The sequence below is a fragment of the Varanus komodoensis genome, unplaced genomic scaffold (assembly GCF_004798865.1).
Source record: "Varanus komodoensis strain SLA01 unplaced genomic scaffold, ASM479886v1 scaffold15, whole genome shotgun sequence".
NCBI classification, from domain to species: domain Eukaryota; kingdom Metazoa; phylum Chordata; class Lepidosauria; order Squamata; family Varanidae; genus Varanus; species Varanus komodoensis.
In genome coordinates this window covers 22,656,275-22,670,399 of record NW_025335440.1, presented here as the reverse complement: position 1 = coordinate 22,670,399, position 14,125 = coordinate 22,656,275, and the positions used below count along the sequence as shown (strand labels likewise).

Here is a 14,125-nt window from a genome sequence, read left to right as displayed (position 1 = left end):
CAGCCACAAAATTGGACGATCTCACCAGGAAGAGGGTAATCTATCATCTACCTCCTTCCACAAGCAAGTACCACTTGTGGCTTTGCATTCCCTTGACAGCTTGCCTTCTGATAGCTATCTCAAGAAAGTGAAAAATAAACTTTTTTGAAGTGGCTTTAGCTACTAAGTCCCCTGGGATATGGTTGGAGGACTGTGGAAGGCTGCATGGTGGAAGGCTAAACAACTAACAGTAAGCGGTCACCTGCTGGAAACACCATGTATTACTTGGGAAACAACCAAGACATGATGGCTTACTGCCTGGGTGGGTTAGTGTGATGTGCGAATGTGCCCAATGTGTTCACTGAGGCTTATTTCCAGGCACACAGGATTGCTGTCTTGGACATTTACTATATTCAAACAACATCTGCAAAGTGTGTTGTATGAGTTGATTTTTCCATAGAAAAAATAACATCGACTTTCCCTTTGAAAGGCTCTCCACTTAAGACCTGCATCTCAGGACATTCCTGGAGGTAACTGAAGTAGACCTGTTAAGCAGCAAACTCCATTCAGGCCTTCTAATCCATGTGGTGCTACTGATCTCTCTGGAAGCCAGGCTGAACAAATACTACAATAGCTGGATTGCAGCCAATCCTTTAGAAATGCTGTACACTAAAAATGCACACTCCTAACAACTAACTTCTCAGTGTGCCAAAGGTATCACTAACAACCTCTGAAGAAACTTTTTTTGGGGGGGGCTGAGCTGTAGAAACGGATGAGATGGGAGCTGCCACACCCTCTGTTGTATCAGCAGGTGCAGCTGCATTTTTCTTAAGGATTGATTTGGTATTTATACAGAGATCTCAGCATGGTATCAGCAATGGTATAAATAAAACCCTTTCCCCCAGGGATGAAAGTAATTATTATTGCAAGTAGTTAAACTACAGTTAACTGTCAATAAAAATAGTTGAGGACACAATCCTACGGCCTCTGCCCTCAATGCAAGTCAACCTCTGAACACATAGGCTAATGTGCATCCAAGGTAAGGTGCAAGGTATGGCAGCAGCGATTTTCACTTCACATTTATCTAGACAACTATTTTGGGCATCCAGATCAAGCCGTGCAGAGTGGGAAAGATGGAGGCTCAGGCACTATTTGAATACTGCTCCTACTGCCTCCCTTCCCTGTCATCCCCCAGCACATCCCTTTAGCTCTCTACTGATTACTGATTTAGGCTTTCCAACCCAGACAAGGAAGTCAGCACAATTCTTCTCATGCAACTCATCAGGGGGAGCAAAACGGGTTTGCTATTTGGGGTCCCAGTTCTGAGCTGGGGCCCTTGGTGCTGGAACTCTGAATATTCCTACAGGGCCCTGGACAATGCTGGGAGGTGAAAGGGCTGCATTCCTAACTACAGGAAAAGTAGTTTATCTACTGCTTATCATTTAAGAGGCAGTGAACAGGAGAACAATGAAAATATGACTTGTGCTAACTTTAACTATCCTAGAGTCAGCAGCCTGTTCCCACAGTTTAATGGAATGTTACCACTGAGCATGACCAGCTAAAGCTGCACAGCCTTCAATGAGGACACAAAGCAAAACAGACGAAAGGAATACTGAGCACACCACCTCTTCATTCAAGTTGCTGTTTTCTTGTATAGCTTTAATCCAAGCCAGCATGTCATCTCTGTCTTCAGCTTGGAACAGGTATTCACAATCTGACGTGGTGAGTCGAAATACATGCTTCCTCTTTGTATCACTGTATGAAATGTCTATCAAACAAGCATTGATACTGATGGGCAGCTCCTCCTCAGATGGCATGGTCTGTTCTTTTTTATCCTTGTACAAGTACAATGAGCAGCCTTTTAGCACCACATACATCTGCTTCCATGGCCGGATGCTCCCACTAACTCTCTGGGAAATATGAACCAGCATTATTATTTATTTAATAACGCAAGAGGCATGTAAATAGTGCTTTGCATCTTAACATAAATAACCATGGCAAGACACTGCTGTGCAGACCTTGCATTCTAAAATTCAACAGCAAGAGGCAAGAGAGCATGAAGGCAAAGGAAAGACATTATCTCCAGGTCATTATCTTCTGAACTCTTAAGACAAATGGATATCATCCAAGTTTTACAGAATGCCATGATCTAGGCTTGAAACCCCAACTTGCATGATGAGACTGCTTCATTTTCTCCTCATTCCCTGCACCGCCCTCCAAAAGCTCCAACTTTGCTACAGAGATTCCCTGAACCCTCTGCAGCAAATTAGGGGAAAGGGTTCAAAGGACTGCAGAGGGACCAAAAAGTATGTTTCACCAGTAGTTCCCTTTATGTAACAAAAACATTTTCTAGGGACTTTATTGACAAGGTATCTAGCTAAACATGACCTTTTCTTCATATGTTGATGTAGTTTCAAACTAGCAGAGGCATTATTCCCACTGATACCATGCCTCAACATTTCAACATTAGATTTAAAATTCCTACTGCTAACTGCTGGTAGCCTGGAGTATATCTCACTGTGAAAACAGTGGTGGGGCACAGGGATAGTTCCTACCATGCAGCTACAGAGAATCTAACATGCAAACCAGTCCACCTCATTTTATGAATAAGCATTGTTCAGTGTTCACTTCAAAAGCTAGAAAATTGAAATATTGCAGCAAGCATATCATGTCTACAGTGGTCAATTAAGAAAGGACACATGGCTTCTAATGCCAATCCTGACTGCTTCTGAAAAAGTCTGAAAAGCTGAGGTTTTGATGAAAGAAAAGCAAACATATTTCTAGCCCAACTGATGGAGAATGAAAAACAAACACACAGTTTCTGCAAGAAGCTAGCAACCCTGAAGGCACATAAAGAAGTGACTATACATATACTCTTAGCCATATATTAGGAAGAACAGTACCTTGCCCTTATCCGTGATCAGCTGTCGAAAATGGAGGCATCCTTCCTTGGAGACATCACCAAAGACCTCTGAAGAAGAAGCTTTTCTGGACCCTGAGTTTTCGGAAGATGTTTGACTGTCTGGGGCCTACAGAAAACACCACAATGAGTCAGCCTTGCAATGAAAGAAGCAAGGAATGATCAACCATCTCTCTGCTGACCAAAGGTCTCTCTCTTCTTTCCCCATAGCTGCACAGGTAGAATACAGGGAAAGGGCAAGAACAGGGAGTTAACATCAGCTGTACACTATATTCATAAAGTACATAGTGGCTGCTAGTCTCCGTGTTGTCCCACCCTCTCAGAAGTGGGCACAACTCATCCAGTTGCTGAGGAGCCCAAACATGTTTCTCAGTCAGTCTCACTTTCTTTAGTTACACATAGAGCAGGCAGTACAGCTTGGGTTGTCTGCAAGGCTCAGGCAATATGCAACTGTCCCAGCTATCTGGACTGTACAGAAAGAGGAAACTGTTTTATACCAAGTGAGACTTTCTTGATCTAGTCTAGTAATGCCTTCTCCAATTAGTAGCTGCTCTCCATATTGAAAGACAGAGAAAGTTATTTCCTATTGATTGCTCTCTGCTCCTTTTAACTGGCAATGCCAGGGACTGAACCTGGAACCATTTACACAAAATTCACATGCTCTACTCCTGAGCGATGGCCCCTGCTCAAAAAATCATCATAAAACACTTCCATAAATAAAGTCTCTATTCACACATACTTTTGTCCACCTTACTGTTTAAATATGCAACACTAATATAATGTTTTTTTCCCATGACTATGCAATGTTGTTGAATAAACGATTACTGACCTTGATCCCCTTTAAGCTTGTTACATGCTTTATGGACCTGTACATTGAAAATAGGTATTACAATCAACGTTTTTGAAGACACACTTAGATTCAACATTATGCATAGTTCATATACACGTATTTAAATCAGGACTTACACTTTTCCTTCTCTATAGTCATCCAATCCTTCATCATAAGACTTGGACCTTTCATTTTTTGCAGGAAATTGACTGTCCAGAATGCTAGTCCTGATAGATTCTGCAGTTAAAGCAAATGTATATTTATTTATTTATTTATTTATTTAAAGTGTTTATATGGTAATATATATCATATTACCCTTTAAAAAATAACTACCATTGTTTATCAATGGATTAGCTAAAGCAGTTTAGAACTTTAAGTTTACCTTGGTCATGGGATAGCTGACGGCGGATTAAAGGGACAAGAGAGGTAGGACTAGGAGGAACTGTTGTAATAGTTGGTGCTTGCAAGGAACTTGCTGAAATAACAGCAGAAGCCGGAATGTGGGCGATATCATGGTCAATACTGGGGCTGGCTGGCTCATCTGAAAGGAAAAGTACAACAAATAAGTACACCTTAGTAAAATTTTAAATATTGGTCCAATTTGAGATAATTAAGAGAGGTATACTTCCCCGTGTAGCAAAACACCACAAACCTCAACATAGTACTGGAATTTTGATGGCATCAAAGGACAGATGAAACCAAATACTTAATCAGTTTTTTTAAATAGCCACTTCCTCCACCCCAAAATTCAAGAATTTTTATTGGATTATGTGATGATAAACAAAGTCTAATATTTTAGAGTTGCAGTGCAGCTGGGAGAAAAAATAAAACATGTCAAACTGAAGCACAGTTGTCCCAGCTCAATGCAAGCCGAGCTTCTTAATGAAATATGTTTTTCACAAGAGAATATTTATACTTGAAAAGAAAACTGTTTGCCAATATAAGTAACCTTAATAAAAACAAACATCCTACCAAGTGGCTAGCTGCTGTCATAAAAATGATCCTCCATTTAAATAAACTGAAAACCCATAAATCCAACCACCTGAAAGTTTTGCAAAAATAGCCCAAACACACATTATAATTAATCTTTAGGCAAAGAAGAAAAAAATTGTTATTTCTAGTATGCCAGCATCACAAGACCATATTCCACTAAAATAATGCAAGTTCCCATGTGTCAAAAGCTGCAAATGTTACATACCCATTATAGCTTCCAGTAGTTGCTGATACAGGTTATCACAGTCTGTACATATCCAGCACCTACTATTTTCTATTGCCACAAGGGTCATCTTGCCGTGCTCAAGGAAGCCTAAATGGTTTGAGGGTTTCTCAGATCTGAAGAAATTGCCAAGATCCAGAACAAACATGTATTCTAGGATACAGCCTGAAGTCTAATCTATGGAATGTTGAAAATAACGTCCTCTAGCTACACTTACGATATACAGAAAAAGAATTATACAGAAATCCAGACCACGAATGTGTTGCTCTGCGATAATTAATCTGTATAAATTCTAGGTGCTATGCATTTTAATACGCTGTGCTTCTGAAAGGCCCATTGAAATATGCAAGCTTTCACAAACAGAGGTTTATTCTTTTCTTTGAATGAACACATCGGCACGTACTGCATTGTGTTTTCAAAGAGTAATTGATGGCTCCGCTTTAAGGAGACCAGGCCTGCAACATCAAACTTTCAAAGTACATACATATTCAGACACACAAAACATTACATACATTTCTGAGAATATGCAGATTTAGCAATCCTATGATGCCTCTCTTTATATTAACAGACACTACAGCAAGAGCTTCAAACAAAAATGTTTGAAATGAGAATATAACTGAACCTTCAGACCAAAAGCTCAGTCACAGACACACCATTCACAGCTGAATTTCTCCCATCCCCCAATTAGCATTGTTCCTAACAATTTAAAAATGATATACTTTAAGAGCAGTCAAATAATTAGTTCTGTACTTCCATAATTGTAATTCATCATTGCTGATTTTATTTTTCAAACCTATTTAAAAAGCAAGTTCATACCCAATAAACCATACTCTTCTTGTTAATCATTTCCAATAAAAACTGCTGGGAGTGCTATGTGCTATATGACTCCAACCAGAATACAAATTTTTTTCTTTCACAGCCAGGAAATAGAGGCATTTGGAGCAAATCTATTCAAATATTGTAGGCTAAAATGATGTTTGTCTATGATGCAACATGATTTCTCAAAGTGCATTACATTTTTATTTTCCCATTATTTCAGGATTTTTTTTATTTTAGTTGGGTTTTATATTATAGATATTATGTTGTGCCTTTGTTGTTGGACCATCCTGAGACTTCTATGTACAGGACAGGGTACAAAAGTTCTAAATAAATAAATATGTATTTATTCTAAAAAAGTTGATTTGGATTCCTCAAAATTCCTCAAAGAATCCAAATTAGTTATGCAACCTCACTTCAACTGAATTTTTAAAAGATCAGGCAATTAAAACACAGAGACACCACAAGCCCCTCTGTTTTTTTAAAAGATGAAAAAGAATAACAATGCTTAGAAAAAGATCAATGTATTTGTACTGTTAGGCAGGACAGTGTATGGTACAGTCAGCTGATATGCAGAGTCTTGATGAGAACACTGACCATTTGTTCAAAATGTGTGCAACAGGGCTTCTACAGCAAGCTTCACTGTGAACGGTTGGTCACACGGTAGCTCAGGAAGGATGGAAAAGGAGGGAAGTTACAGTAACACAATTGAAATTAAGAATATGGTTTGAAACGCACATATGTTGCACTGGAAAGCTGTGTTAATAACAAACAAGCTTGCATATTGTCCCCAGTATTTACTGCATAGTCTAATCAGATCACACTAACTTTGGATTGATGTTAGTGAACACAAGTTATCACTAGTATCACCTTTGATTCAGTACTTGTTCATATTCCAGTGAGCTACATCACACAAGTAGCGAAGGAGCATTCCAGAGTCTGGAGGGGTGTCAAAGATTAAAGACGTAAACATAATACTTACATGGGGGAGTAAGAAAGTGTTACACCATTGTCCTCAGATTTCCATCATAACTAGGTTTCATCTCCATAGTAAGTCAGTGGCAGAACACCAAAGGCCAAAGTGAACTTTCTGCCAGGTAGGTCTTCTGGAGTTCAACATCAGTGAACTCTACTGGTGGCTGCTAGCATTGCTGGCTATATGCTCCCCACTTTAACAGAGGTGGCAGATGCTGAGGAGCTTGGGCAGAAGGAGGTCTTGCACTCATCTTGCTTGAGGGATCCTGCAGCAGCAGATTTGTCACCCTGTGTACAGAGTGCTAGACTAGATGGACTTTTGGTATGAACCAGCATGGCTTCTCTTATGTCCTTATTATGGCCAGCATCCAAAAAATCAGGTAGGTACTTCCACCCTACCTTCACAAAGAGCATCCTCTCATTAATACCAGCCTTCTCATTCTGTAAGACAAACCATTTTTAAAACTCTGAGGCAGACTTTCCAAACCTGCTGTCCTTCAGAGGAGTTGGACTACAACTCCCACCATCCTCACCAGCACGACCAATTATGTTGCCTGTAGGTAATGGGAGTTGTAGTCCAACAAATCTGAAGGGTTGGAAAAAGCTGTTCTGCAGAGTTTCCAAAATACTTTGTAATGTGGCGAGGTATTTTGCTCTTTAAAATTAACAAATGCTATTCTAGGCTATATACTTTTGAATATTCTGAGCAGTCTTTCTGGGCATTAGGGTCAGAAAAACCCAATTAGTCACTGAAAGCAAACATGCACTGAAATATCCCATAACAGAGGATTTCAATTGCAATATAATAATTTTCATCCTTATATTTTAATGTCAACATTAATCACCCAAATTCATGCTAAAATGTTGGAGGACATCTGTAGCAGATTTAGGGGCACACAAAGCCCTGCAGAGAGAGGAAACAGTTTAAAGTCTGCTTGCTCAAGGCTGGATTTAAGCCTTAGCCATGCTCAGAATACATGGACTGAAATCATTTGGGCATGTCATTCATAAGTAAGTCCCACTGATCGAAGCATAAGTATGTTTGAATCCTACCTGTTAATATGCATTTATTTGCTTATATCCCACCTTTTTCTTTCTTTAAAGAACTCAAAGCACCTTACATTATTCTTCTCCTCCTGCTCTCAGTCTTGTTCCAACAACAGCAACCCTGTGAGGTAGGCTGGGATGAGAGTCTGTGACTGGCCCAAAGTCACCCAGTTGGCTCCATGACTGAGCAGGGACTAGAATCCAGAACTCCTGAGTGCCAGACCCATGCTCTCAACCACTACAACATACTGGCTCTCTAATTGTAATATTACCTTACATTTGGTTTCAAATGAGCATGCTCTTGTACTGTGTAGTGTTTTTTACACAGCTGGAGTGCCTAAAAATGGTAGCTGAACTACAGCAGACTTTGTTATTTACATCATACAAAAGCAGGATGGGGAGAGAGAAAAGTCTTGAGCTCCAGACAATAAAAATTGACATGCTGACAATAGCTTTAGTTGCAGTGTAGATTTTTAATTTATCAGGATAATCATTCCTTTAGGACATGTAACAGCTAAACAGGGTAACTTTCCAAAACTCATCTAGAGAACAAGAATCTGAAACGTCTCTCATCTAAAGCCAATGTAACATTATATTTATGTGCAAGGATTCACATTTCTGTGAAACTATTAAGTACACAATCTATTCTATCTGTGTATCTCCAATGTTCCCATCAAAAAACTGTTATGTGTAACTCTTATAATTTCTGCAGAATGTTTTCTTAACTAAACACAAAACTGGTGCTTCAGCTTCAACCTGCTTGTTGTATTGTAGCACCTTAAAAACTAACACAATTAATTCTGGCAGAAGCTTTCATGTATGCTGTCCACAAAAAACATATGCAATAGTAAAAGTCGTAGCCTTTAAGGTGCAACAGGATTGTTAGTTATTTTTCATGCAAAAGACATGACTATATATACTTTTTTCCAGTAGACTACTATTAGAAGATTCTGTTCTCCTTTTTATACTGGATACTTCAGAAAATCTAAAATGACACAGCATATTGCAAAATGAATCTGATAAAGCTGGAATGACAAGCTAGAACAAAACACTAGGAATCTACATACCTTAGATTTCCCACTGTACTCATACCTATTGGTTTTAAAATACTTAAACAAACTGCCAGTAAAAAGGAACAAGTATGACAAAATAAAACTGAATTAAGAAATGTCTAAGCTAAAGAAGCATGTAGGAGAGAGGCTGCCAAGTGGTTCTTTCTGTCTCATACCTTCACATTAGCATGTTTTAGAAAGCAAATATGGGATTTGACTGTGTTTTCCAAGGTATTTGAAGTTGATAAAGTACATTACTTACTTTGTGACTTTTAAAACTATTTATCTCTGCAAAAATAAAATAATGACTGAAGGGGTCACTCTACAGTTGCCTTTTCACACTCAACTAGCAGAAAATAAGTGTTGAAACGTGTTTCTATTAAAGCCTTGTTTTAACAAGGAAGTAGATTTAAACATACATAAGATATTGACCTGATTCAGATACTGGGTTCATCTAGTCCAAGCTCCCATTTTCATGAGCAGCTAACAAGATGCCTCCAGAAATTCTAACAATCAGAGCATGAACATACAAACCTTCCCCCATGTTTATATCACCAGCAGTAGGTATAAAGCTGTACTTATATTTATAAGGTCCTGCTAAAAACAGGGAAAATAAAATAAAAAGCAGTGTTTCATAGTATGAAGTACTCCTAATTCAGGCAGAAGGCTGTCCAGCCCTCATAATCTAAGCAGAGACAAACCCCACCAAAACAGTATTTGACTTCCAGGTAAACCTCATGGCTAGCGGGGAAACACCACTGCCCAGTTTGCCTATAATGGGTGGCCAAACCAAGGCTCAGGAGCCACATGTGGCTCGAGTTTATTTTGTGGCTTGCCACTCACAAGCAACCAATGGCACTCACCTGTCGCTCACTGCTGCTGCCCACAGGCACCCACTTACCACCTGCAGCCACTGCCCATGGGCACCTGCTTGTGGATCTCAAACATGTGACATCTTCCATGTGTGGCTCTTCCGTTGAACAAGTCTGGCCACCCCAGTATAAAACGTAAGTCATACTGCGGTGTGGAAGAGACTGGAAGACCCCATTCCTGCTTTACATTTACTTATCACTTCTGAACATAGTGAAACTGCAGCTGCACTATGGTCTACTGAAAACATGCAATAATGGACACCAGCTACAAAAAGCCAGACTCTGGATAGAACAGAGCGATATAACAGTGAAACCAATTACCTGCGGAGGTTGCGGGCTCGCCTATGGTAGAGACATTCTAGATGCAGCTAGACAGCCATCTGTTAGGGATGCTTTAACCTGGAATTCTGCATTGAGCAGGGGATTACACCTCACAGGACAAAAGCACATACAAATTTGCATATGCTAACTTACATATGCTAGCTTACTCTAAAGTGTGTGTGCGTGCGTGTGTGTGTGTGTGTCTTTAAGTGCCCCATTTCCCAAGATCATTCTGTTTGTAAAAAGAGGTATGAACAGGTAAGAAGAGGGTATTTTTCAGAGTGAGGAACCCCGCCGGAAGAAAGATTGGAGGGAGGCAGCACAAGGTGGGCAACAAGCCGGCTATTCCAGAGGGAGCAGATGGCTTTATTTCACCCAGTGCCCATATACAGCAGGGTGAAGGGGCAGCTGGCCTCCCAGATTTTGGAGGCTTCAAAGGAACTATTCAAGGCTCTAGCTCTAGCGGAACTCTCCCTAACATTGTCTCTAGTTTTGCATGCAGAAGGTTCTATGTTCAATCCCTGGCATCTCCAGGTAAGGCTAGGCAAGAATCCTATATGAAAGCCAAGAGAGCCACTGCCAGTCTGTTAGCAATACTGGGCTAGGTAGACCTATGGTATCACTCAGAATAAGGCAGGCCTCCTTTGTTCATATATTGGAGGTGATTAACTTAGGAAAAAGTGAGCACAGGGTGGACACAACAGATGTGTTTAAAATTGTGCTTTGTGTTCAGGAAGTGGAAAGAGAGGAACCCCCCACCCCTCCAGAATAGTAGAATACATGCTGGAAATCCTTCATACAGTGTATAGTTAATCTGGCTGGCAACTGTGTGAACATAATGCTGGAGTAGATAGGCATTCAGTAGGACCCAGCACAGCTCTTCTGTTTGAAGCACTGTTATGTTATAATCATATGCAGGGCAATGGACCATCTCCAGGGCCTTTCTCAAATCTAATAACAACAGTGATCTTATTAACATGCATCTTAACACTTGGAAGTGACCTGGAGGAAAGTGGCTAGTTGAAAACCTTATTAACAAAATTAACCAAACTGCCATGGATATTGATACATATGTGCCCTCTAGGAAAGCAAAGATCCATTTCAAAAGAGGTAACAGATAATAGGTGAAAATAGTTTCAAATACACATTTAGAAATACAAAATATGTAAGAATTGCAACTTGAGAAAACAACAATAGTTTGCGATTAGAAAAGAGTTGACACCTGAAAAAACATCTGTGTAAAGGAGTCATCCTTAACTTTTATATCAATTCTGAGCTTGCTAGTTCCCTGGTCAGCAACCACCTTGATTAAAAGCATTTCTGATTAACTGGAGAAGGGACAGGGTGGCAGGAACAGGTCATGAGCCTATTCCTTAAAGTTGCTTAGCAAGTTCTGTTGAAAATCTCTAGTTCGTTTTTGCCTGTTGGGTGACCGATAGAGAACAGATAGATTTGCCTGCGGTTACTAGATCCTGCTACTGTTCCTGAAACAGAGCATAAAAATAAAGCATTAAGCACATTTAGTCCAGTGAGCGAGATAATCAAGAGGCTGGTTCTGCGTCCCAAGAATTTCTGGGATGGAGCATTAAGCCAGCACTCCCTCACTTCCAAAGTTTGGGAAAAGTGTCTTCCTCCTCATGCCATGATGGACACAGGTTCATGGATTCAGTGAAGGAAGGTAGCAAGAGGAGTTTATCCCCTGATTTCAAGGTGCTCTAAGGCCCAAGTCCAATTTAAGTTAAATGTGACAGGCGTGAACAACCTCTACTAAAACCCAGCCTTGCCAGAGTTGGTACCTGCCTACTGTTTTCTGATGCTAGGGAGTTTTCTTGGAGGCAGCCTGCAGCAGTTTGGGAATGGGAATGTCTACTTTGCATTCACAGCAATATCATCTTCCACAAATCCTCACACCTGGGATGCTACAAAGGTCTATAACAAGCTGCGAAGGAAGTGGCTCTGCAAACAAGGGATGGATGGAACGAGCCACCTTCAATATAAATCAGACCCAAACTCCAGGGAGATTTCATCTCATAGCAAGATTACACTGTTCCATAATAGAGAGATTCTATTCTACACTCCGCCCTCCCTCCGCTGCATCAATTTCAGTTACATAACTAATAAGAAATTAGAGAATTTAGATTATGGACAGTATCCAACAGGGTGCAACACTCTAATGTAAATTATGTTGAGCCAATATAAACTATCTTTAGCGCCATTAGCTGGTGCACTGAATTTCCCTAGAAAACACAGCATGCCAGCTAATGCGACCAGTAGAGGTAATGTACAGTAGTTCAACACAATTCATGTTAATACTTGCACTCTACTGGAGACCACTTTATGAGATCACAATTGTGTCACTACTAAAGGAACTCAGACAGAATTATAGGAAGAAGGTCCACCCACTTACTTTTTGGCACCTCTGTTACTAGGTTACATTTTTCTTACAGAGGTAACACTGGCTACAACCTTTTAGCAAAACTGTTGTGCTTTGGCTTGCTAGTTATTTAAACAGAATATGAAGTATTTCCAAAACCTCTCATATGATAAACAAACTACAACACAGTGGCCAAAGGAGTGCATGATCAGTATCTCACATCTGCCAGAAACTCTGTGGTAGGTTTCAATCTAAATCATCTCTCTATAAGTCACTGGGAAAATGCTGCTTCTCTTTAAAATCAAAGCTATTTGATCATGAGAACCTTGTCAGTCAGGCAAAAGGTTTGCTGTGTTTACAAATCACTTATTTGTAAATCACTTTCTACAAACAGAAAGGGCTACATATTCTAATTATGATTATTGCAATCAATTAATTGGTTAGAATCTTCAATTAAGGTATTCTGATTGAATAAAAAGGCATTCCTGATAGCAGAAGATTTTTAAAATATATTTACAAAAATTTGCAGATGGCAAGCTTTATCCTACATTGCAGATGGTATGCACACTTTCCCCACTGTTTGACAAAGAAAAGAGAGTGTTCGTGGTATGGTGTCTGTTGCAATACAGTTGTACATTATCTAAAAACAAAGGAAGGATGCCTTTTCTTTAGAACATGTTTTCTTCATATGCAAATGTATGTAGATAGCAACAATTAAATTGTTGACTTAATCTGCTAAAATATGCATGATTAATCAACTTGGGGCACAGAAAAGAGTCCTAAAACTTTCAACATTCCCAGAATGCTAGGCGTTTCAGATTTTTTTTTTTTGCCCCATCTAAACATGTGTAAGACTGCACCCTAAAATTTCTTTAAATCAGATGACACTCCTGAATGACATGATACATAATGACTAGAATCTGAAGAACAATATTGCGCATTCTATGACTGTAAAAAGTCTTCAGGCTTCTTTTCTGAGAATCTGTCCTGGCCCCCAACCCATGCCACTAGACAAGGCACAGGGCTATCAAAAGCAGTCTGTGACAGTGGATTTGTTTTTCAATGGGAAACAGTAAAAAAGAGTCCCACTGGGCACACCTAAAGTAGCTCTGTACATTGAAGTCAAACTAAATAGGTCAGGTCAAACTGGGACACATGACAAATGGTTAATATTCTTAAGTAGTACAAAAAAGCCATTAAGGCATCTTTGAAACAAAATTGGTTAGGAAAAAGCGGCTTCCTATGCCCTAATTCAGATTATTAGTCCAACTAGCCTAGTGTTGTTAACACTGTCTGGCAGCAGCTCTCCAGGGAATCAGGCAGAAGTTTTTTCTGTTCTACTTAGGGATGCCAGGGATTTTCCGTTCCATTCAATGTTGCCAAAGGCCTAAAAGGGTTTGGGATGATAATACTAGGAATGATCATTGGTGGTATGTCTTTTTTAACTGTTTTCATTCAACACAAATTTAAGACTGAATGATGACTTACAATGCAACTGGTGAAGAGGGATAGAGAGCAGTAAAAGGCCATTGCCATTTAGCAGAAATGCATGTGCTGGGGAGAGTGAGACATTTACAGCTGTGTGCCTGCACCCTGCTGTTCTAGGCACTCACTGCTGCCATGCAATGCCCACTGCTGGTAAAGGATTGTTACCCCACACTTCCTTAGCTGTGATTTACTAATTTCACCCTTTTACTACCTTTCATCTCACAATTGGCCAGTAC

General features: G+C 39.9%; 1 protein-coding gene across 2 annotated transcripts in view; it reads right to left on the bottom strand.

Annotated features, from left to right (window-relative positions):
* The window catches only part of ARHGAP21 (Rho GTPase activating protein 21), a 129,079-nt gene that overhangs the window by 21,022 nt on the left and 93,932 nt on the right, over positions 1–14,125 (bottom strand). For both annotated transcript variants that reach the window (XM_044425208.1, XM_044425210.1), the window contains 5 exons: positions 4,111–4,269; positions 3,866–3,965; positions 3,729–3,765; positions 2,883–3,008; positions 1,605–1,889 (listed from right to left, as the gene is read on the bottom strand). In XM_044425208.1, the coding sequence (XP_044281143.1) occupies positions 1,605–1,889; positions 2,883–3,008; positions 3,729–3,765; positions 3,866–3,965; positions 4,111–4,269 (707 nt within the window). The remainder of the gene's footprint in view (positions 1–1,604; positions 1,890–2,882; positions 3,009–3,728; positions 3,766–3,865; positions 3,966–4,110; positions 4,270–14,125) is intronic.